The 25,694-nt window shown below is 31.8% G+C and overlaps 1 protein-coding gene across 4 annotated transcripts in view; it reads right to left on the reverse strand.

The window, feature by feature from the left end:
* Window positions 1–18,419, reverse strand: part of LOC142320288 (macro domain-containing protein PG1779-like) — a 35,665-nt gene extending 17,246 nt beyond the window's left edge. For 3 of the 4 annotated variants that reach the window (XM_075357991.1, XM_075357990.1, XM_075357988.1), the window contains exons 1-4: window positions 18,272–18,375; window positions 15,279–15,327; window positions 5,677–5,806; window positions 962–1,093 (exon numbers count right to left, since the gene is read on the reverse strand). In XM_075357991.1, coding sequence (XP_075214106.1) covers window positions 962–1,093; window positions 5,677–5,806; window positions 15,279–15,314 — 298 coding nt within the window. In that variant the 5' untranslated portion in view covers window positions 15,315–15,327; window positions 18,272–18,375. Of the gene's footprint in view, window positions 1–961; window positions 1,094–5,676; window positions 5,807–15,278; window positions 15,328–18,271 lie in introns of all 4 variants that reach the window. The other variant, XM_075357989.1, reaches the window with a different exon arrangement.
* Window positions 18,420–25,694: the final 7,275 nt, after the last annotated feature.

The raw sequence follows: 25,694 nt of genomic DNA on the forward strand, positions 1-25,694 counted from the left end.
TTTTTAGATATCATTATGTAAAATATTAAAAGAAAACAAAGGACATAAGTAATTTACTACTATTAAATTATATTAACACCATTCTCATTTCATCAACTTTACTATTACAAAACTTTTAATGTGCTTTTATTCGCATAAAAGCCTTTCTTTAACATTTATACTAAGCAGAAGAATGATATAAAATTCTTTCAGATGTTTTGTAAAGAAAAAAAACATACCAATATATACCACTTACTAAGTTACACAAATAATCTGTGCTAATTGTTTTTAGCTTTCACAATACACAGAAATTTGTATTTAAATGTATACTAAGCTGCTGGTTATTTTATATCTAATCCACAATTTTTAATTTTTAAGATAATAATATAAGATGTTCCAGGTATTGTGATGTCATTTGGAAGTAAGGTGATACATATATTTACATTTTTGTACTTTACCAAAGTAATTTACTTTAATGATGAGGGAAAGTACCATTACATTAAGTGGTAACATTATTCTTAGTGTGCTTTACTAAAATTAACTATTATTTGTTCACAGTATTGATTCTGTAATTATTATAAATTTAATATGACCATATATAATTACAAGTACAATGATCATAAAATGACATTCACTGTGCTTATATCATGGAAATATCCAATGACAATTCTTATCTTTCATCATCAGAAAGTTAAGTTAAGCTATGATTTCATACCCAATCAACATTACTTTGGGCTCAGTAATAGAATGATATGTGAAATAATGTGAAATAATAAAAGAACAATGAATGGTAATTTCAGAAATTTTAAATCTAATTCTTAAATCTTAGAAAAATGTTATATACTAATACTCAGAATTTCCTAAAAAAAAAGAAAAAGTGACAAAAACAACAGTAGAGAGTTGATAAATTTCAACTTGCTACAATTACATATTCTAATAACTAAACAATTCCAAATTAAATAATAAATAGTAAAATACTTACACTCCTCTTTAAGACGACTTTTATCTCTTACATAAAAATCTGCCCATGTTTCAACTTTATCAATGGTTTCAAAATTGGTACCACACTTATACAAAGATCGCCTCTCATTTGCTGGCATATTTACATATTTTTCTGGAATAAATGAAAAAAAGTACGAAATTGTAGAATAAGAATCTTCGATGAAAAACATAACAGCTTTAATAAAATTAACTTACTCAACCAAAGTACATTTATAAAACACATAAAACTAAATTTTCCTGGGAAGAAAACCTGAACTCAACAAAGGCTATTTTTCAATGTCAACATTTAAAGTACTAATTTAACCATCCATCAGGTGCAATATGTAAACTAACATGAACAGGCGCATTGTATCTGCAAGATATTTAATTCCTAAATGATCTAAATATAATATTATTTGTATATTTAATATTTTGTTTATTTTATATATATTTATTTATTATTAATTTATATTTAATAGATATTAAATATGCATTAGTAGCATTTAAATGATCTAAATCCATTACAGACACAAAAAAGTAATCTGCTTTTTAACATACATTAAACAAAAACATTAAAATGTTTTTATAACAAAAAAATAAAAATGTCTACTTATGATATATGGTTTTTTTAATACTTTTTTAACCACACTAGGTCAACCGGTAACTGCCTGAAAGAAGTTGCCTCGGTTGACCTAATATGACGTGGTAATGTCTAACCACCACTCGTCAGCATTGTTCAACCATCGGACACTTTCCCGTCGGAGTCTCTCTTGGCTCATTGAGGCATTACGACCTCCGCTTCTGGGCCATAATACCCCTCCCCAAGTGGGCTACCCTTCCCTTTCATACCACTAGTCCGAGTATCCCCCCGACCCTTGTGTGCCCACCCCTCGCACCTTGAGGGTCCTCCATGCCTCATCATAGTGCCCCAACCTTGTCGCTCTTGCGTGCAACAAGACCACAACATCCTCCGCAAGAAGGCTACCTCCCTGGCCCTAAACAGTTCCTCATTTCGTCCCTTCTGGCTATGTCATATTTTAGCCAGTCCCATTTTTTTTTTTTTTAATAAAACGTACGGTGCCTTGCCCACCTTTCTTGTGGCACCCCTCTCTGCCTGTGTCCTGGGCTCCATGTGTTTACACAATTAACAACTATACGCAAAATACAACAAATACAAAGCACCAAAATACAACAACGAATAGTAAATACAAAATACAGCATATAGAATACGAATGAAATCTACTATATTTTAATTAGTTCCTGATTCCTGTTACATTACATTGGCCGTCATAAAACGTACGGTGCCTCCTTCAGTACCACTCTCTTACCGTATACTGGGCTTTATTGTGTTTACACAACTGACAATAATATACAAAATACAAATATACAACAAGAAAATTCAAAGTACAAAATACAGCAGCCAAATGAGCTCGACTGTGTAAAATGGCTCCTGGTTGATCAGTTGCATCACGTTTGCTATCACAGAACGTACGGTGCTTCGTCCACCTTTCCTGCAGCACTCCTCTCTGCCCATATCCAGGTTATTGTATGTTTACACATTTAACAACAATACTCAAAATACGAGGACACAAACAAAATACAGCATATCAAATACAAAATAAAATCGACTATATCTGAAGTGGCTCCTGGTTGAGCCGTTTCATTACATCAGCCATCCCAAATTCGTGCTTCCCTTTCCTTTGTCTGAAGGACTCTTGTGACCCAAGTTGCAACAGCTTCCCATTGTCTTTTCCCCTGACGCATATGATCAACCTACTTATGATATATATATATATATATTGACAATTTACAACAAAAAAATTTATTTACTACATATTTAAAAAAAAAAACAATATTTAAAATGCAATAAAAACTATAACATGAACAGGCACAAAGTATCTGGTAGACACAAAACGTTCTGAACACTAGATCGTGGATACCAATATTGTGGTTGGGTTTCAATTAACCACACATCTCAGGAATGATCGTCCTGAGGACTGTACAAGACTACATACACTTCATTTACATTGATACATATCATCCTCATTCATTCTCTGAAGTAATACCTTACGGTGGTTCCAGAGGCTAAACAGAAAAAGAAAGATACAAAACCTTCACTGAAAGGCAAGTGCACTCAACTCATGGTCTAAGACTGGACTAACATGTAAGGAAGGGAGTTTAGGAAGGTATTGGGAAGGGGAAGCTGTCGGCTTCTAACAATTAGAAACTACAAAGCAAAATAGTTTACCATTATCTGTTAGATAAAATACCCCCAACGGAGGGTTAAAAACTATTTCCCACAATTTCTACATTCGTTTGGCTAACAGTATTACAACAGCTAACAGAAGAGTTATTTTAGGCAGATTTCATAAGAAAACTACCTATTGTAATGGGTACCATGATTTGACTTCCAGAAAATCTTGACATATCTTTGCATTTCACATCTCCCAGACCCTAAAACCATTGTCAGTTCAAAAGTTTATATATATATATATATTTTACTCTCTTGTGGACACATAACTGCCGTAATTTAGCGCCAATCACTTTCAAATTGATACATAAAATACAATGACCAAAATCTAGATCAAGTTCTTTAATGGGCAAAATCAAACCATGGGGGTGGAAATGGGGGGCTATTTGAAAAAAACAAAATATTGCTATAACTTTCTTATTAAGTAAAATATTGAATTTGTTTAAATTTCTTACTATTCTTTGGATAAGAGCTAAATAAAACATATCTAAGTAAAGTTTTTTGATATCACCAACCACTGGCCCACGGGGTGGAAAAAATGAGGTTTCGAAGACAAAAAAAAATCATACCTCACTTAATAGGCACAGTATCGAATCGGTTTGATGTGGTCGTTAGTCCTTCTAAACATTACCTAAAACTCCTGTCTGAAACAATTTTTGATATGACCAACCCTTACAGTGAGGGATGACCAAAATGTTGCTGGAATTTTAAGACGATGGGGCTTGTCGTATGCTGAACATGTGAAACTTTTTCACATGCAACCATTGTCATTTTGAGTAAATTTGAAGTTTTTCTTAATTTTAAGGTGAAAATCTTTTTTATCCCCTACTTACCACCAGTGAAATCTACATCTGTATTCTGGCATGCCAAAAGGAATTTTTTTTTTATGCACATTAAACTGAGTTAAAAAGAGAAAAATATTAAGACTAAGCGATACTTAACAGAATAACTTTAGTTTTTAATAAATGAAATGTTTCTAAAATTTGAAGAATAAAGATAATTTAAAATAAAATACCTACATAAACAGATTCATTTAGTCTAGACATAAAATATTGACAATGTGTTTTTCAGCTATTTACAATAACTTCATTTATAACATATTTGTAATTTTAAGATAATTATAACACATAAAATTACTGAAATAAATTTCAGAAAAGAAAACAGTTTTCAAAAAGATGTTCAACTGAATTCTAAAATCAGACAGCCAGACAAACTAGACAGCTAGATTGTTAAACTATCATCATAATCAGGAAAGAGTAAAACTTATACATTTTAATTTTTTTATCTATATCTTATGATATTAACCTAATGAAATTTTAAATAAACTCGGGACTTTCCAGGCAGCAAACCTTCACGTGAAATACAAGATCTCATTCGCTTTCTAACATAACATAAGTAAGTTGATGTATCTAGACGACCTGCATGAGGGATAACATCGATTATAGTGTATTCAGAGAGCTACCCCAGCTGTTTTTTTGTAGTAATGAGATTTTACTGCAGCATGTGCAATTGTGTTAGTGCAGTAATATACCGGGTGACTTAATTTGTTACTGCTCACCAGTATTTATACTTGATCGTCTATTGTGTTTTTCTTAACATTGATGTAGTTGTATAAATATAGCTGCCATGTAATTAATTCATAAATAACTTGATTCAGTAGGTGCAAAATGAAAACATCAAATAATAAATTAATTATTCTAACATTATTTATTTGTATGTGTATCTTTTGAGACAGTTATTACAATACCACATGATTTGTTTACAACATGATAACTCTTAAAGTGAATAGAGCTGAACCTGTTGTGAATCTCTGACCACATTTAAAAAACTAAAGTTGATATGTCACAATAGATATAGCTTGTCAAGGTCATGGATGTTTACTATTGCAAACTCTGTTCTGTTACAGCAATATAGCAAACCATTTGTATTACACATATTGAAAAATCTTTTTAATTGTCATATTGGCTAAACCAGCTTATATTTTACAAACTCCCAACAGATAATACCTTGTTTTAATTTGAAAACCACACAATAATAAAATCCTAGAAATGCTCCAAGATAAAACATTTAAAAATGAAAATAATCTGATTTGAAATTTCCAGAATAATTCCTAAAGAAGTTTTTCTCATCCACAATAAATTTTGGATAATTTATTGTTCATATCATATTTTCCTTTAGTTATACTACCATAATTATTAATGAGAGCTCAAGAAAAGTGTTGGTTATAAATTAGGGTGTACGATACAATCACTTTCATTAAATATGTAAAAAATGGAGATATAAGTAATTTGTGCTGAGTAACAAAAAAATTTTCCACAAATGTAGTAAATGAAATGAATTAAAAACAATGGTAAAGACTTTGATTTAGTTGCTTAACATTTAATCAGTCAATTTCCAGTGAAGTTAAAAATCCTAACTGCCTAGCTGCAAAAAAAACAGTTTAATACAAAAATAAAAATGCTTACTTTTAACTTCATCGACAGAACTCATCTTTTGTATGTCTGCAGTAAATATTGAGCGTTTTACTTTAGTTAATACTGATGGCGAAAGATAATATATATTTGATAATTCAGGAAGAAAATTATGTAAAGCAATCTGAAAAAAAATGAGACATAACAGTTAAATATTACCTCATACATTAATTAACAACAATAAATATCACAGAATATAGAACATAAATGTTTATAAAAATGCATGTTTTAAAATAGTCACAAATATATTACAAGGTATACAGATGGTCCAAAAGTTGTAGTACAGACTATTATTTCACAAGTTGTAAAGAAAATGAAACATTTGGATACACCAGTGTAAATTAGGTATGAGGGCCCACATTTGGGGGATATCACAACAATGGCCGTCATTTTGAATCACCACCCATTTATTTAAAAGGGAAGGGGGTCATATAACGCATCAAAACAGACTGAAATTTTATCACAAATTTATTTCTGCAATCAGATTTCACATAACTGTTACAGTGTAGGACTTATTGGCATCCAACAATTTCAAAATCTTCTAAAAAATCTTCTTTTGCAGGTGACATATGATGGCTTTGAAGAAGGAAGAGTGAACTGAGGTGATCCTGATGTCTGGTAAACGAAGCACTCAAGTCCTTGCAGCAGATTTCAACAGGTGCCACCCAGAAAGAACACTGATTTCACATAACACTGTTGCATATCTCATATCCAAATTCAAGGAAACTGGAAATGTGTCTAACAGACGACGTATTGGTCATTCCAAATCTTCTACTGATGAGACCTTGATGATGGTCTTCGCTGCCTTTACGAGGAGCCCACAACGCAGCACTTGATGTCTTGTAAGTGAAATTGGTGATAGTTGTTCCTCCATTCTGTGTATTCTTCATAACAAAAAATTGCACCCATTTAAGATGTAAATGCTGCAAAAACTTTCTGAGGATGACCCAGATGTGTCGAGTTCTGTACATGGGCATTACATCAATATCAGAACAACCCTATATTCCCACAATGTATCCTATTCAGTGACGAGGTGAACTGGCAGAATCACTGATATTGGTGTGATAAAAATCCCCACTGGATTGATCCATTCAATGCTGTTGGGAGGTGTTAAAATTATGGTGTGGAGTGGGATATGTGTTAACCACGTGGTTGGACCAATCTTCATCAACAGAACCCTTAATTTCGAGCAATACTTGGACATGCTGAGAGACACTGTCTTTCCTCCCTTTTAAATGAAAATGGAACATTCCCTTAGATTTTTCAATAAGATGGTGCTCTGTCACAATTGGGGCTAAATGTTCATCAGTGGCTCGATGTCCAGTAGCCTGGGCAATGGAATGGTCAGCATGGCCCAGTAGAATGGGCACCAAGATCACCCAACCTTACACCTATGAACTTTTATTTGTGGGGGCATTTGAAGCAACTTGTTTACACACAGAAGATTCGTGATATTCACAATCTGCAACAAAGAATTACACTGCGCTGCAAGGAAATCGAACCAAAAGTGCTTCTGCGAGTGTCTACTGACTGGATTAAGTAACTGTAGTTATGCATTCAACAAAACAGTCGCAACATATTGAACACTCTATTTAGCCCACCAGTATCAATTTTGGATGCCAATAACTCCTACACCGTAAAATTTATGTGAAATGATTGCAGAAACGAATTCCTGTTAAAATTTCAACCTGTTTTGATACATCACATGACCCCCTACCCATGTAAATAAATAGATGGCGATTCAAAATGGCGGCCATTGTAGTATTATGTTCCAAAGGTGGGCTCTCATACCTAATTTATGTTGGCGTATCCAAATGTTTCATTTTCTTTATAACTACTGAAATAATAGGCTGTACTGTGACTTTTGGACCACTCTGTATATTACACAAATATATTAGCTAGGTTGGCAAAGTTATGTGAGGAGATGTTTACTGGCATGTAAATAAAAAAAAAACATCTTATATTAAGCTGAATTCAATGTGGGGGGGGGGAAGGGTTTCATATACCGTCATCTGTTGATTGTTCTGTTCTCAAATTGAAATTTTATTTAGTGCTCCTATTGTTGTACATATGTTGGATAGTTTATACATGGACTGCCAGAATAAAAACAATTTAGTGCCCTACTCAAATTTAATTTGTTATAAAACATTTTCATTGACAATAGAAAATAATGTTATATTCTGACTGTTATGTGCACTACAACTTCTTGGAAGAGGTTTTGTTTCTCTGGAGAGACCAAAACTTGGTTCCGGACATTTTAATTATCCAGTAAAATACTTAAAAGGTTATCATTAGCTTGATGTATACAATATGGTTTTTAAAAGCTATACGTTAGGGCAAAAGAGTACAAATTTTTTCAGTGGATGCAGCATCCTTCTTTGAAGTCTTCAGAAAAAGGAAAATTTACTTTCTGGTGCCACTAATGATATTAAGGTAACACATAAAAATACTCTTCAGCAGTTTATATCTTAAGTTAATATTTGTAGTTGTATTAGGAATAAATGTAGGTTTTTTTCCAATTTAAACAAATTAATTATGGTGACTTCAAAATTCTCATTCTCTGTTAATTTTCAATTCAGAATAATGTTTTTGATTGTTCTGTTACATTTTAAAAGTCATTGATTTGACTTCCAAACAGTAGATTTTTGCAATAGTTTGCAGATGGCTATACAAGATGTGATCATAAAAAAAAACCTGAAGCTGCTATGAGATGACATAATTCACTACAAGTATAAAATTTTTCTATGATTTTTAACGGAAAAGAAAATAAGATAAAAAGGATTAAAGAAACTTATCAGAAAAAATGTACAAAGCAGTTCATGCAGAAAGTAGATGTAATAAGTTTGATGAAAAGCAATATCCATAAATCTATTGAAAAAAAAAAGAGTTAAAGAATAGTAAAGGTCAAACAAACAAACCACGTTTAGCAAATAATTACATAATATTAAGTCCACTTAAGCTATATATAACTGAATTAAAAAAAAACAAAATTATTATACATTACTGTTAAATTTAAAACTTTTGCTTCGATTTCTGCATAAATTTATAGGCACATTGTCACAAACATAAACTGAAGCCAAAGAGTTCTACAAATAAAACTGATACAGTTTAAAATGAAACATAATTCAAATTAAAAAGATAAAATTAGTTTGGTGGTATTTCTCTACATAGCATGTAATCCATAACTATAAATCAATGGATAGATTTTTAAGATATATTTTGGACTACTACCCTTAATAGGTAGTTTATTAGTACAATTTAGTTAAATACTCTATAATGGTAATAGTATGTGGATGTACTAAACGGGTAAATAAGAAATAAGCAAATAAAATATTTAGTTATAACAATCACTTTCAGACTACTCTGCTATATTTAGAGTAACCCAAAAAAATTATGTGAAAAAATAGAAATAATTATCTGAAACAATTGGATTACTGATTTACCAAAAATAACATAAATTTTTAACTTCAATTTTTTTTTTTTGGGGGTGGCTAAAAAGCTTTTTCACGTCACTACCGCCTGGAAAACAAAAATTTTAAATATAAAAATATAAAATGTAACAAACACAAAAATTAAAATAAATAAAAAACTTAAACAAAAATATTAAAAACAAAAAAAAAATAAACTACTATTACAGCTAACTAAGAAATTACTTATAACTACTTTCACAGAAAAACTCTTATGAGTAACAAATATTTAAATTTATGTATGTATACATATATATATAAAACATAAAACTAAAATAAAATTAGATTTAACAAAGTCTAAGAGGAGTGAAAAGAGCTCCTTCTTGATAACAGAAAGAATAAAGATTTAACATGAAATTTATAACAATTATAAAAATAACATTAAATTCTATGTAAAATATTAATATGTTGAAAAATAAAAACACCCGGCCTAAAACTTCTTTTGTCATTGCCCAGTATTCGACGAATGTTCCTGGGCAATGTAAATTTACAACACAAGACCACACAACGTATGCAATCCACAAGGATGTGGCGCACAGTCAAGTGGCAGTTGCATCGTATGCATATTGTGTGTTTACTACTGACAATAGATACCACAATCAGTAGAGGACCACTTCCTCTTAGTGAATTTTCCTGTGGTAGGAGTCCCATGACAACACAGTATCTTTCATATGTTAAAGTTTGTTGTTTACTGCAGCAATCCAGTCATCCTGCCACATTGCGCGAAGAGCGAGTTTTACGCAGTTAATAAAGTCAGATCTAGTAACAGGAGTAGTGAAAGATGGTTGACTACATGTGTCTTTAGCAGCGGAATCTGCATGACCATTACCCAGAAAGCCCACATGGCTATGTGGGTTCAGCAGAAACTCAGTTATGTGTTGCGATGATCCAACTTGGTGATTGCATTATAGATTTCGGTGATAATAGGATGTCTGGAATAAAAATTCTCTAAGGCTTGGAGAACACTACAAGAGTCACTATAAGTAAGGATATGACAGTATTTAGAGCTAATGATATTCAAAGCCTAATTTATACCATACAGTTCAGCAGTAAAGACACTTATAAAACTAGGTAGATCAAATATATAGGTTCTGTCATTAACAATAACTGTACATCCAACGGTATCGTTCTGTTTCGATCCATCTGTGTATACTACTCCATCTGGGTTTATCTTGGAGAGAATATGGTGAAACATTTGCTAAAAGACAGTAGGTAGTGATGATTATTTATTGTATATCGTGAGATCAAACATAAAATTTATAAGGTTGATTCCCATGGAGGATATGAACAAGGATATGTTGGAAAAATACAAGGTGTGTCAACATTTATAAGGTGCAGTAAATGTCAGGTACAAACACCTACAGGTGCAGTATAACTTGGATGGTGCTCATACCTTCATAAATTATGATTCCAAAGAACTGTGTCAAAAGCCGGGTGATTTGACTGTCCTTTAAGACGGGCAAAATAAGATGCTAAAACCTGGTCCCGTCTATCCCAAAGTGATGGCTCTACAGTCGACAAGAATGTTTATGACAGGGCTTGATCTAAAGACACCTGTAGCAAGCTGAACAAAAGCATGATGTATAGAATCCAGCATTTTAAGCACGGTATTATGCGCTGAACGAGTTGGTGACACAACCATAATCTAAATGGAAACGAACTAAGGAATAATAAAAATGCAACATACATGACCGATCAGCTTCCAATTGGTGTTGCTAAGGACTCGCAGCACATCTAAAAGTTTGGAACATTTTGTTTTTAATTTTTTGATGTGTTTGACCGATATAAGGTGGATATCAAAAAATAAACCTAAAAACCTGACATCAGGAGGGATTAGCTCTCTGTTGAGAAAGACTTGCAGAATAAAAGGGTCCTGCAGGCAAGTAAAGACTACACATTTTGTTTTCTCAGGAGAACAGGTGAAGTCAGTAACCTTGGACCAAGCTTAAAAGCGAGATACAATGTTCTGTAGTAGTCTTTATGCTGTGGCTAATGAATGAGACATAATAAATATAGCAAAATCATCAACAAATAAAGAAAATGAAACAGGTGACTGCACACATTGAGTAATACTGTTGATGACTGTACAAATTAAGGTGGCACTTAATGCACTTCCTTGAGGTACTCCATTCGCAAAGATAAACATGAAAAGTTTGATCATTTAAGAAAACCCTAACAAAAGAAAGCATATCGCCCTTGACTCTCCATTCTTTGAGGGTATTTAGAATACAATGTCGCCAGGCCATGTTGTATGCCTTTCTGATATCAAAAAAGATAGCGACGAGGCGCTGGCAGAGTAGGAAAACACTTTGAATAGCTGTTCCCAAAGACACTAAATGATCAATGGAAGATCGTCCTTGTCGGAAACCACATGTTTGGGGGAAAAAAGGCTATGTCTTTCCAAATACCATATAAGCCTGCAGTTCAACATTCTCTCCATTACTTTGCATAAAACGCTTGTCAAGGAGATAGGACGGTAGCTTGAGGGGCTTGCTTTGTCTTTACCAGACAAGCAACTTTAAGTACTTACTGGTACAACATCTTCTGACCAGATGGGTGGGAAGACTTGTGCAGAGAATAAACTATTATACATGTTCAATAGGTGTTGTAGCACCAAATTAGGAAGGTGTGACAGCATACAGAGACAAATGTTGTCAGATCCAGGGGTGGTGTGTCACGCGAGTTTTTAAGTGCATGTGACAAACTCGTTAAATGGGAATGAGCATTTAATTCATCGACCGAATCACCAATGTTTATTGATAATACTTCCAACTGTATCTTGTACCAATGAAATTCATTACTACATGAGGAAGTAAGACACACCCAGTAGAAAGAATCTGCTAAGGTAGTCACTGTAGAAGATAAAAGTTGTTCTTCATGAATAAGCCTGAGAATAGATTGTTTCAGTGATTCGTACATTGCAAGGATCTTTTTCCTTGATACCTGACGATGTCCTATTCTAGCCCGACAGTACAAATTTAGATGTTCAGTTCTAGGCCTGCGGTTAAATTTGCATAGTGCCTACTGTCGTTTGCTAATAGCGTTTTGGCAATTATCATTCTACCAAGAAATGGAAGAACATCTAGGGTTTCCTGATGTTTGTGGGATATATCTATTAGTATTCTCAAGTATCAGGGACGTAAAAGAGGTAAGTTGATCAAGGACGTCTGCACCATTGTCATACTATGATGGGAAGGCTTTATGGTAACTGTTCCTATCTGTCTTTATAACAATCCATCTCCAAGGTCTTTAGTTCACCTTGCAGTCGACACCAAAAGCAATAATAATTGGCCTGTGGCCACTGCCGTGAAAGTCGTCACAAACAGACCAATTAAGATGAGGGAGTAAACTTGCTGAGCAAAAGGAGGTCGATGTTGAACAATGTACCAGACGATAAGGACATGAATGTGTGTGACCCATCATTCAGTAGACAAAAGTCCAAGTTTTGTCTCACTCTATTTATCATATTTCCTCAAGATGAGGAGAAAGATGAGCCCAATGAAATATGATGGGCATGGAAGTCTCCTACTAACGATGGTGATGGGATTTGTGCGAGATTTGACATTTTTAGAGCACTGAACTCAGAGTTCAGTGAGAGATACAAATTGCAGATATGCAATTTGAAGGGACAGAGACCTTCACAGCAACAGCAGGAATGAGGGTAACTAATAGTATCCTTGTAGCAGACACCTCATTCCACATGAAAATAGCAACTCCACCCTCTCTACAACTCTACTGTCTAAGAGACAGTTGTATCTCACAGAAATAACCTCAGAGTATTACTGCATCTTGTTGTAGAAGATACATTATGATCCACATTATAATAATGTGAACCACATTATTAGTGGTTCATGTGCACGCGTCAATTACTTTAACATTTTCAATGTGAGACCGAAGACCTCTAATGTTACAATGAATAATGTTCATAAGTAACGGTAATTATAGATACAAAATTGCGGGTAAATATATAAAAACAATAGTTGAGGATCAGGTTTTTCTTTTTCGTATTTCTGATTTTAAAGAATTCCGATGCCCTGGGGTTGGGCGGTTCCTCAACCATATCCTCCAGTAAACGAGGTGATTGAGAAGGAGATTTTGAAGAATGGAAAGTCACAGATGACATCCCAGAGGGGGTGGTTGTGTGGGATCCCTTAACAAGGAATTTATTAGATGGCTTACTGGCTGTGTTTACTTCTGCCTGTATGGTTAAATCTTTGGAGACAGGTACTTTCAAAGGGATCCCACTGTTGGTTTCAATAACAGACTAACAACTTTTTGTTCGTCTTAGTCAGCTCTGAAACAGTATCTGCAAGTGAAATAACTTGATCAGATAACATCTGGGCAAGTTTTTTTAGCTCACTGCAGGATCCGCACTGCTGTTTACCTGAATTTGTAGGAGCTTGTTTGGATGTAGCAGTAGCAAAAGATACATCTGGTTTAACCAAGTTCCGTGAGCTATTGTCTTTTCATATTCCCTTAGTTCAGCTGGAAGAGATCAGCTTCTGCTCAAAAGAGATTCTGAGAATGGCCTTTTCTTCTTTAAAAGTTGGGCAGTCTCGGAAGCAAGGTGTATGTGAACCACTGCAAGTTTGCTTCTTTTTTTACATCTTCTTGACAGTTAGTGTCATTGTGGCCTTCCTTAGCACATACCACCGATTTTGAACAAGATGTAGAAACACCTTGGCATCTGAAACATTGTCGTCGGTTGGGAATGTAAGGTCATACTTGAACTGAAAGAAAACCAAATTTTATTTTTTCCAGTGGTACTGGAAGGTTGAAAGGCAAGGTATGAGAAGGTGTTGATTCTTGCACTCTGCTCTGCTGTTTCATTATACGCTTCAATTCTATACCATCTTGGGGAAGAAGTCATCAGCTACCTCAGTGACATCCATATCCAAAAGGTATTTAGAGTTTTATGGCATTTTGCACTTATATTTATACTACGCATATTATGAAGATGTAAGTAGATTGACTCTGCTCATCATTAAATGTTTCAATCAGAATCGATCTGATGTTCTTCAGGGAACCACTTGAACCTGTTGTAACTTTGTTTAACAAAGAGAGGCATGAACTTATGGAGGGAGCCACCTTCCTGATTATTTCAGAGAACAACGAATCGAATATTTTTACATTTAAGACTTAATGCATCAGAATTTAATTTACTATCATCTGCATGACAATTATCATTGTCAGATAGTGCTGAAAAAGGCCTCTTCACAAGAATAACATTGGTTTTTTTCAGATGGACTAAAAAACCATCATACAAGTTATTTGTGGACAAGTAATTTTGGTAAGCACTGATGTAATGTACCATTCCAGCAGAGTGCATGCACATTGGAGCTAGAGCTAAATACAAATGGGTTCGCCTAGGTGACCAGAGGACATCATTCGAGACTCATTATGTAGAGCCATTTACCCATCAGCACAACAGTTTCCACTTTGGATTACGATTGTGTATTGAAAGGTGTCGCAACATTACAGAGTATAAGCAAAAGAGGAAATAGTGTAGAATGTTGTTGTGCAGGAGTATGTTGTAATGTGTTTAGTGTTCTTGGTGTAGTGTATGTATATATTGTAGTATTCTGCAGCTCTAGATGTAGTGAGAAGAAAAGCTGCAGAGGCTAGGGCCATGGAGACACCATCCCCCAAAGTCTTAAAGAATAAGACTCACCGTTGAGGAATTCTTCAATTCTATTTACCTAGATATCAATTTTGAAATAATTACAGATATATCAAATCACTAAGAGGAACTCTTTCAAAAATATTTAGAATACTTTCTTCGGCTAAGCTAGTTTTTCTTTAATTTGAAGAAGTTACCTTTAATAACACCATCAAAGATGGTGTGAAAAACATAGTTGCAGACAGTGATCATTCACCATAATCTATGGTGAAACTCATTAAAAATTCCTATGACGTGATTTATTTACAAGTTTGTTTATTTATTCTTTTATATGAAACAGTTTTATGCCAAACAAGTTTGTTTATTTATTCTTTTATATGAAACAGTTATATGCCAAAAAAAAATACAGATTCATTTGTAAGATAACAGCTGGGAATTAAATTTATATCAAGAAAAATTTCAAACAATTTTTTTTAATTTAAAACATTTTAAAAACTACAAATACTTACTGAACTAACAATCACCACGATGAATTTTATGAACATCAATAAAAATAACCTAAAAATGAAATTAATTTATTTTAAAATGATTAACTGTAATACGATTTTATTATTAGTCCAATAAGAAGCAATTAAGTAAAATTGTATGCAACTAATACTATGACAGTTAATAATAATCTTATAAAACATTACAACTGTTTTATAAATCAATACCTTTTTTATAAAGGAGAAAAAAAATTTTTGATAAATAAATATAAATACTGAATGATTAGAATGAGGTCTTAACAAAAGCATACAGCACTAAAACATGTGAGTGTTACATTACCAGGAGTAGATTATAAAGCCTGATAAAAAAAATTAAATACTTTTGCACTTACAATAAATGAACCATAATTTACCACAACAATTTGTTCTGTTTGTATACTGTTTACCAATGTATACTCATATACAAAAATAAACTAAAGCCACTTTTATGATAATAGTTGCAAATAAAATACACAAAATTATCCAGATTAATAATTAATCTATATCTATATCAGTATAAATTATTTATACTGATAACGATTTTAGATGATTACTAAGATAAATTATATTAATCAAATAGCAGTTTGTTAAATTATAAACCAAATGCTTACTGATCATCACTAACACTACTAACAACTATTACATAATCTGCAACATTGGTGGACTGAAACAAATTCATAAGGAAATTTCCAAGAATGACAACTACCGTAAGACTGAATAATGCCTAGGAACATTAAGTCAACATTTATATGTCTGCCATTAAGTTTTGATGACCAGATTAAGTCTAGAAACCGTAAACAGAATGGAATCTAAGTCCAGACTGGCAGACAATATGTCACTCACCTGTAAGAGCTGAACAAATTTCACAAGGAAGACAGTGAAAGCTGCTGTGCACCCTGTCCTGTCTATACATAAGAAATACAGCTAGCACAGAGTCCAATCTCAAATGGTTAAATACAGTGAAAGTTAGATTTGTATAATGTAACTAAAAAAAAAAGTTATAAATTTAACTTCATCCATGATCAATGAAGTACCAGTAGTACTTAGTAAAATAGTAATGGTTGGCATCCAAAATGTACACAACAAAATTCAAGTACTTTCACAATAAATGTGAATTCATTAATTATAATCAATTAAATATTACAATGGTCAACATAAAATTTGGACCTGAAAAGAGAGTAAGTGTTCTGTATAGTATTTTATATGCTGAATCTGAATACATATTTTGAAACAACCCATTATGTAATGTTTTTAAGTTACAAATCCTTAAATTTATTTGTTCATCATTCGTGGAACAAACAATACAAATAAGTTAGTACACATCTGTATGTTTGCTTATTTACATTTCACATCTGATTTATATTGTGATGCATGCTGTAGATACATAACAGTTATAACAGATATTTGATACATAACAGTTGAATGATATCATTTCATGTCAAGCCAGACATGTATAGATATGTCAGTCAGTGTGTCAAATAAGGAGTAATTCAACATGATGAAATTTTCAGTATGAGTATTTTCTTGGTATCAATTGCTGTGTTCTTTAGTTGTGATAGTGGTTTTAACATAACATAAAGATTGTTTCATAAATGATGACATAAATTTAGTGAAAAATTTTTATGACAGAACTTTTGGTATTATTTTATTGAACATCAAGATTTGCTAAGGTGTGTGTATGTGCACGTGTGTGTGTCCAGGGTGAAACAATTTTATAAATATATGAAAATATGAAAGAAACAAATAACAATAAGAAAATCCTGTTAAAAAATGCAGTGCAAGTGCTACTGGTATAATGCTGCAATTAAAAAGTTATAGCATTATTAAAGAGTTTTGCGGTTCAGCTACACTAAATTTTGTACTTTTCTATGCAAATGGGCAAGCAAATCAGTACATCAGCAAGGAATAGCCAAAGCGTAATATAGCACTTACCTCTACTCCATATAAAATTAGGGCTTTTCAAAAACTTTATTAAGGTATGGATAAAAATGATGTTGGCTTTCATGATTTGAAAGAAAAATATTTTCTTGATGCTAAATTGTCAGTTCTTTGACAATTCAAAGAACTGTTATGCTAAGTCAAAAAGTCTACATGGAGATTATTTAAAAGTCTTGTGCAAAGATTTTTAGGAAATAAAAATCTCCCAATTACCATGACATGGTGGATAAATTATTGTGTAATGTATTATGTACATAACATAACAATAATAAATTTTAAATTGCAAGCATTTCCTGAAGTTACAAGGTACAGTTGCGTGTCTTGAAACACACAACATATATTCATTTTTAACTAGAAAACAATAAAAATTTGGGTTACATTGCAAAATATAAATTTAATTTCATAATTTACATTATTTATTAAAGTGAGTAATTAATTAACTTGGTATAAAAACGAGGAAAATTAAAGAGTTAAGGGGGCCATTTTTAAAGCCGTTAAAGAGTTAATCAACCCATTGCCTCTGAAGGGTGTAGTTTAATCTTATAGAAAATCATAAATTTGAACACCTCTTCGCCAGAATGGTAAAAGCAAATAATACATACCAACATAATCCAGTCTTACATAACAAAAATAATTAGTAAAAATGAATAAGTATATAAAATTAGAATAATATAATCACATAAATATTAGGTGAAATATCTTGTAGATTACAAAAAAGGGTTGGAAAAAACAATAAGGTTATGTTAAAAAGAAAATGTCACATGTTGATAATTCAAAAAAGTAACAATAATCAAAAAAAAAGAATCAAATATGCCACATTAAAAACCATTATCAAATCGTACAAACAACTTAAGTCACACCTAATACAGAAAATTAAAAACCACACGTTTACGTACTACGAGTTCAACTGCTAATTTTTAATAATCCTTAGTTGTGCATTAAAAAAAAACACAGTAATATTTCACGCTACCGAATTAACAAGCATTTCAAAAAGTAACAAAATACTAAATAACATTATAAAATACTACTGTTATACATACCATAAACGTAGAGAGAACTTCTTCAAAATCAAATACCCGGAAAAATATTTTTAAATTGCTCTTCGGCAATTAACGCTTGACCTTCGCAAACAACGTCTAATCGATTATTCGATATATTTGACATTTATTATTTCGATAGTTAGGTTTTGTAGTGTTGATTTTTAAAACAATTTTTATAATATTATATATATATTCATCTCAAATTACATTACTCGTGGCCACACAAAAACACAAACATGGTAAATAGAGCAATTAATTACACAAATTATAATGAAAATAAAAGTAAATTAAGCAAAGAAATAGGTATTATAAAATAAATTGGCTTATATAAGGTTATAATCCTTTAGTAGATTATATATATAATAAAAAATGTCAAAAATTAAACACATTAAAACAGCACACAAAAAGTTGACAATGTATATTTAAAATATGTATATACTGATAAAATTGTTGAACATATTTATTTAAAAAAATTTTTTTTTGTTTAACTGCTGGTCCACCATTAGATATTGCTTCAGAGGATGCGATGAATCATCTGTATTCTGTAGCATATATGAAAAAATGCCATGCCTGACCGGGATTGGAACCCGGGACCTCCGGATGAAAGGCTGAGACGCTACCGCTCACGCCACAGAAGCCAGCATCTTTAAAAGTTTATGATAACAAATTTAAACCCACGTACCAGACAAATAACCATGTAATAAAACACCTAATAAGTAATAAAATGTAATGATTCATCTAATTTATATAATTTGGGTGGTATTTATAAAATAGAATGTAATGATTGTCACCATATTTATATAGGAAGACTGCTAGATCATTTAGAGCTAGATTCATGGAACATTCTAGAAATTATAAAAAAGGTAAAGTGAGTTTTTCTAATGTATCTGATCATCTGATTAAGAATAAACATACAATATCTGATATTAGGACAAATTTAAAAATACTGGAAATTAAAAAATATAATATGAATACAAATAGTAAGGGATTTGACATTTTAGAAAGATAATAATAATCTTAATAAAATGGTGTTCATTGATGAAGCAACCTTCCATACCAGTGGTAAGGTGAATCAACATAATGTTCAGATATGGGTGAGTGGAATCTAGTCACACAATCAAATATGTACAGGATTCGCCTAACGTAAATTTTTTTATGCTGTAAGCCGTCACAAAATTTACATTTACATTTCCTTTCTTTTTTTCTAAGTCAACTGTAACTGGCATATCGTATCTGGATTTGCTTGAAAATGATCTAATGCCACAATTAACAGCAGGATATGAGTATAGAATTCATTTTCCAGCAAGATGACATGCCACAACATTATCATTATGCAGTCATATCTCAATAGCAAAGTGCTGACTGGATTGGACGTGGTGGAACAATTTTCTGGCCACCACAATTACCTGATTTAATTCCAGTGGACTTTTCTGTAAAGGGTTAGGTTAGAAATAGAGTGTTTGTACCTCTGCTTGCAGAAAGTGTCAATGAGCTGCAGAACCGGATAACACAAACGGTTGCCATCCTAGATCAAGACATGCTTCATAGGATTCGGCAGAAAACTGACTACAGATGGGACATCTGCCATGTTACAAAAGGTAGAAATATTGAAAATTGTAAACGAAACTTGAAGATATACTGTATTAAACATTTCTGTTGATTATTTATTTTTTTATTATGAAGGGTTAATTTTGTATAACTAATTTAGAAATACTCTGTATGTTATCTTCTTTGACAAATATTGGGTTATTTTCTTTGAAAAGGAATCGATGTGTTCAAGAATTTTATAAGAATGCTCTCAGGTTTTCTTAGTTAATTACAATGTCTTCCCTTCACATCAATTTACTATTCACCTTTATTTATAAGCTTGATTAATCTTGACATAATTTTATTTGTAATACAATGTAACCTTGTGTAAGCATTTCTGCACATATGAATTTTTTTGTCTTTCCTGTCAAAAAAAAGGACGTGATGACTGAGTTTGGATACTTGATTTTTAGGCCTATGTTCTCAAATTTTGTCTCTCAATCAACCCCATCAAGAAAGTAACTCTTTTATTTTTGGTAACTCTTTTATTTTTGAAAGTAACTCTTTTTATTTTTCTTTTATTTTACCACTGTAAATGTTTTTAATAATATTGTCCTTTTCATCATTAAATTAATGTACACAATTACAAAACAAAGTCATGCCCACTGCCTTCTAGATTATGTCATGAATTCAGAAAGTAAAAACCCTGATATACAAAAAAATTAAAATAATTCTTCTTGTGCAGTATTATTTAAATATAATATGGATTGTTCTTGCTTTAGAATTCAGTTACAGATGGTTAGTCAAAACTGAATACAGAAAGGGGAATATTCCGGGAATGTTATCCTTTTAGAACTCACTTTCATAAAATGTCTTCAGATGTAACTGTTATAATAATGGAATTTTCTTCTTTTACATCTCAATCAACAGAGCTTGAAAAAATGAATAAAAAAGGTATTTCAAGCAAAATCACATCACAAAATGTAATATTCCCCTTTTAGATCTCATCGATTCTATTATGGGATTAGAGACTGGTGTTCTCACCAATTTTTATAAAAAGATCCTTAAAATTCCTGGTATATGCTATAAATTGAACCTGTTTTTGTGCATTTTAGTGTGCACCACTAAAGTCTATTTTAGTTAAGAAATGTAAGTAAAATTTTTAAGTTACAGTGTCGATAATGCATTTCCTTGGTCCTCCCACCAAACACCACATTTCTCCTAAAGTGCCTGATTAAAATTCTTATTTTCCGTTTTTGAGAACATCACCAGAGGTCTGAGTAAAAAAGATAAAGTAGAAAATGTGGAAGAAGAATGGGAAAATGTTAAAAAGGAAATTCTTAAGTCAACAGAAGTGAACTTAGGCGGAATAAATAGAACTGGTTGAAAACCTTGGATTTCAGACGATATATTGCAGCTGATGGATGAACGTAGAAAATATAAGAATGCTAGTGATGAAGAAAGTAAAAGGAACTATAGACAATTAAGAAATACTATAAACAGGAAGTGCAAACTAGCGAAAGAAGAGTGAATTAAAGAAAAGTGTTCAGAAGTGGAAAGAGATATGAACATTGGTAAAATAGACGGAGCATACAGGAAAGTTAAGGAAAATTTTGAGGTACATAAATTAAAATCTAATAATGTGTTAAACAAAGATGGTACACTGATTTATAATACGATAGGCAGTGTCGATAGATGGGTAGAATATATTGAAGAGTTATACAGAGGAAATGAATTAGAAAATGGTGTTATAGAGGAAGAAGAGGAAGTCAAAGAGGATGAAAGGGAGGAAACAATACTGAGATCTGAATTTAAGAGAATATTAAAGATTTAAATGGCAGAAAGGCTCCTGGAATAGGCGGAATACCTGTAGAATTACTGTGCAGTGCAGGTGAGGAAGCGATTGATAGATTATACAAACTGATGTGTAATATTTATGAAAAAGGGGAAGTTCCATCAGACTTCAAAAAGAGTGTTACAGTCATGATACCAAAGAAAGCAGGAGCAGATAAATGTGAAGAATACAGAACAACTCGCTTAACTAGCCATGCATCAAAAATCTTAATTAGAATTCTGTACAGAAGAATTGAGAGGAGAGTGAGTGGAAGAAGTGTTAGGAGAAGACTAATTTGGTTTCAGAAAAAGTATAGGGACAAGGAAAGCAATTTTAGGCCTTGGATTAATAGTAGAAGGAAGATTAAAGAAAAACAAGCCAATATACTTGGCATTTATTGACCTAGAAAAGGCATTTGATAACTAACGTTGACTGAAATAAAATGTTCAGCATTTTAAAAAAATTAGGGTTCAAGTATAGAGATAGAAGAACGATTGCTAACATTTGCAGGAACCAAACAGTAATAATTAAAGAGCATAAGAAAGAAGCAGTAATAAAAAAGGGAGTATGACAAGGATGTTCCCTATCGCGCTTAATTTTTAGTATTTACATAGAACTAGCAGTTAATGATGTTAAAGAACAATTTAGATTCGGAGTAACAGTACAAGGTGAAAAGATAAAGATGCTACAATTTGCTGATGATATAGTACTGCTAGTCGAGACTAAAAAAGATTTAGAAGAAACAATGAACGGCATGGATGAAGTTCTATGCAAGAACTACCGCATGAAAATAAACAAGAACAAAATGAAAGTAATGAAATGTAGTAGAAATAACGAAGATGGACCACTGAATGTGAAAATAGAAAATGATTATGGAGGTAGAAGAAATTTTTTATTTGGGAAGTAGAATTACTAAAGATGGACGAAGCAGGAGTGATATAAAATGCCAAATAGCACAGGCGAAACGAGCTTTCAGTCAGAAATATAATTTGCTTACATAAAAAATTAGATTAAATGTCAGGAAAAGTTTTTTGAAAGTATATGTTTGGAGCGTCGCTTTATATGGAAGTGAAACTTGGACAATCAGAGTACCTGAGAAGAAAAGATTAGAAACTTTTGAATTGTGGTGCTGTAGGAGAATGTTAAAAATCAGATGGGTGGATAAAGTGACAAATGAAGAGGTGTTGTGGCAAATTGATGAAGAAAGAAGCATTTGGAAAAATATAGTTAAAAGAAGAGACAGACTTATAAGCCACATATTAAGGCATCCTAGAATAGTTGCTTTAATATTAGAGGGTCAGGTAGAAGGAAAAAATTGTGCAAGCAGGTACCGTTTGGATTATGTAAAATAAATTGTTAGTGATGTAGGATGTAGGGGTATACTGAAATGAAATGACTAGCACTAGATAGGAACTCTTGGAGAGCTGCATCAAACCAGTCAAATGACTGAAGATAAAAAAAAAATAATTCTCCATGGTCTCAAACACCATTTCATGTGCGTTCCTAAAATGTTTGTACAATTCTACATTAATTTTTTGTTGATATAATTTAAGGTGAATCCATAACTTTATCTGTTTACCATCAGCATTGTGTTATTATGGAAGTAACAAAATGTTTCATTACTGTTTGGAAGTACGGTCAATTCATCACTTATTTCATTATTTTCTTTTGTAACTTGCTTAAGTTTATAAGACCATATTATAAACAGTATGATGTAGGTAAAATAGAAATACAAGCATGAATACATCATAATAAAGAATGAGCTTTAGAGTCACAATTTCAGGCAAGGCATAGCACATTAAATCAGCGAAATTGTTAAACTCTTATAAATAAATTTATTTTTGTAGGTAAATTTTTTTTACAGTCAATAAATAAGACAAAATATGTATTATCTGAATAACATAATAAAGAATGACATTGTATATGTAGCCTATACTTGTTCATTTTTTTTATAACTCTGTTATAAAACACTCTGATAATACTATAATATGATAGTTCATTAAAATCATGTAAGGTCATCTTAAATTTTCAAATAGCTGGAAAACTTAAAAATTGTTAATAAATCTGTATTTAAAAATGTGAATGACAAAATTTGTGTCATCTTTAGATTAAAACATTACTCCTGTTTCCAGTCATACTAATATTTATGAATGCTTAATTTAGATTCTTAATTATTTGGAAACAGTTTTTCAGTGTTTTACATTTATGAATTACTTTTTTAATTAAATGCCAACATTAATATGAAAGGAGAATTTGAAATAAATTTAATTGAATCACTATTCATTCATTACAGAAAGAGTTCAAAACGGCTATTATAAAAATCATTTACCTTGTTTACAATTGAAAGTTTGCAAACATTGATTTTACAACATTGAATAAAAAACTTTTAATTTTATTGAATAAGGCATAAAAATTGTTGTCCTGAATAACATTTTATCATATCTTAATTGGAATATTAATTCTAAAAATATGACATCAAATTCACAAAGCCTCAACATATATTTATAAACTAGAGGATCACTATTAAAAAGAGATCACTATTAAAAATTATAAAACTTTTTTTTTCCTCTTTTTTCATATTAAAAATAACTAGTTAACTCTTTTGGTAGATATGTTGACAAAATTTAGCAAAGATTGTTTGTTAAGTGAGCTAATACTGTCAATCTTTGATTTATTTTTAATAACCTAATTGTTTAAAGAACTTAGGTATCAACTGATTAAAATTTAATTTATTTTAAATTCTATCTTCATATTAATCTTCAGATTTATAGTTTATTCCATAATCTTAACTTCTTTTTTTTAACTATTTGGCTATCTAATATAAATATGGCGTGTATTTTTGATAAATGTAAAATTACATAAATCTATTGTATGTATAAACATGTTTCTGTGAATACTAGATCGTGGCTGTCAGTGTTCTTTGGTGGTTGGGTTTCAATTAACATCTTCTGAGGAATGGTTCACCTGAGGCTGTACAAGACTTTACTTCATTTACATTCATACATATCATCTTCATTGAAGTATCTTCTGAAGTAATACCTTATGGTGGTTTCTGGAGGCTAACAAAAAAAAAAAAAGAAGAGAGAGAGTATGTTACTTTTTCACACAAAAACTACTTAATCGATTGATTTTGCATTAATATAGGTTTTATATCTGGAAAGAACAAAATATTATTGCTGTTATGAAATAATTCACTGTTTCAAGATGGTGGCTGTTTTAATGGCTTGCAGTAACAATCGGATCATGTTCGTTGACAACATTCAATTTTACTATGGCCAAACTGTTGATAAAATTGAATTCAGAAACACTTGCATTATTTGAGATTAAATTTTCTACAAAAAAGGTCTCTGTCTTTTATAATATCTCATTTGATATTGAGAAAAGTAGCTTTAAATGTGAGATGATGTATGGCAAACATTCCTTTAGATATCCCCTTCATTTTCATGCATCTCCAGTTTCCACTTAAAATTGCTTTTTCGATGTCAGTAAATAAGACATAAGGAAAGATGCTAATTTATTTAAGTGGCTCTCCACTTGGAAAGTCAATGCTTCTTGCATGAACATCTATATGTGGCTTGCTGAAGGGTCACCTGTGGGAACAATCTGTGTATATACACTCCAGAGCGAAAAGCTGTAAATATTATATATAATTACATTCTTTAGATAGTGCTGTTCACAAACTGTACTATTAAAAAAAGCATGAAAAAGATATATATATATACAATTATATATATATATATATATATATTTATTTATTTTTCTTATGAATATTCCAGAAGTCTCCAGATATTCCATACAGCTTTCTGGATTCAGACCCCCATAGGCAGCTGCATTGCTTATTCATGATGTTGGGGTGAGTATGATCTTTTACAGACGTCAGACCCACCATATCTGAGATATGTGGTTAATTGAAACTCAACTACCAAAGAATCCAAGATCTAGTATTCAAATCCTAATAAAAGCATCTACCTTTATTAGGATTCATACCTGAGAACTCTTGGCTTAAAAATCAGCTGATTTATGTTGAGTTTTACTCAAGAAAAGAAATGAAATATGGTCATC

Source organism: Lycorma delicatula, chromosome 2 (assembly GCF_047948215.1).
Source record: "Lycorma delicatula isolate Av1 chromosome 2, ASM4794821v1, whole genome shotgun sequence".
NCBI classification, from domain to species: Eukaryota; Metazoa; Arthropoda; class Insecta; order Hemiptera; family Fulgoridae; genus Lycorma; species Lycorma delicatula.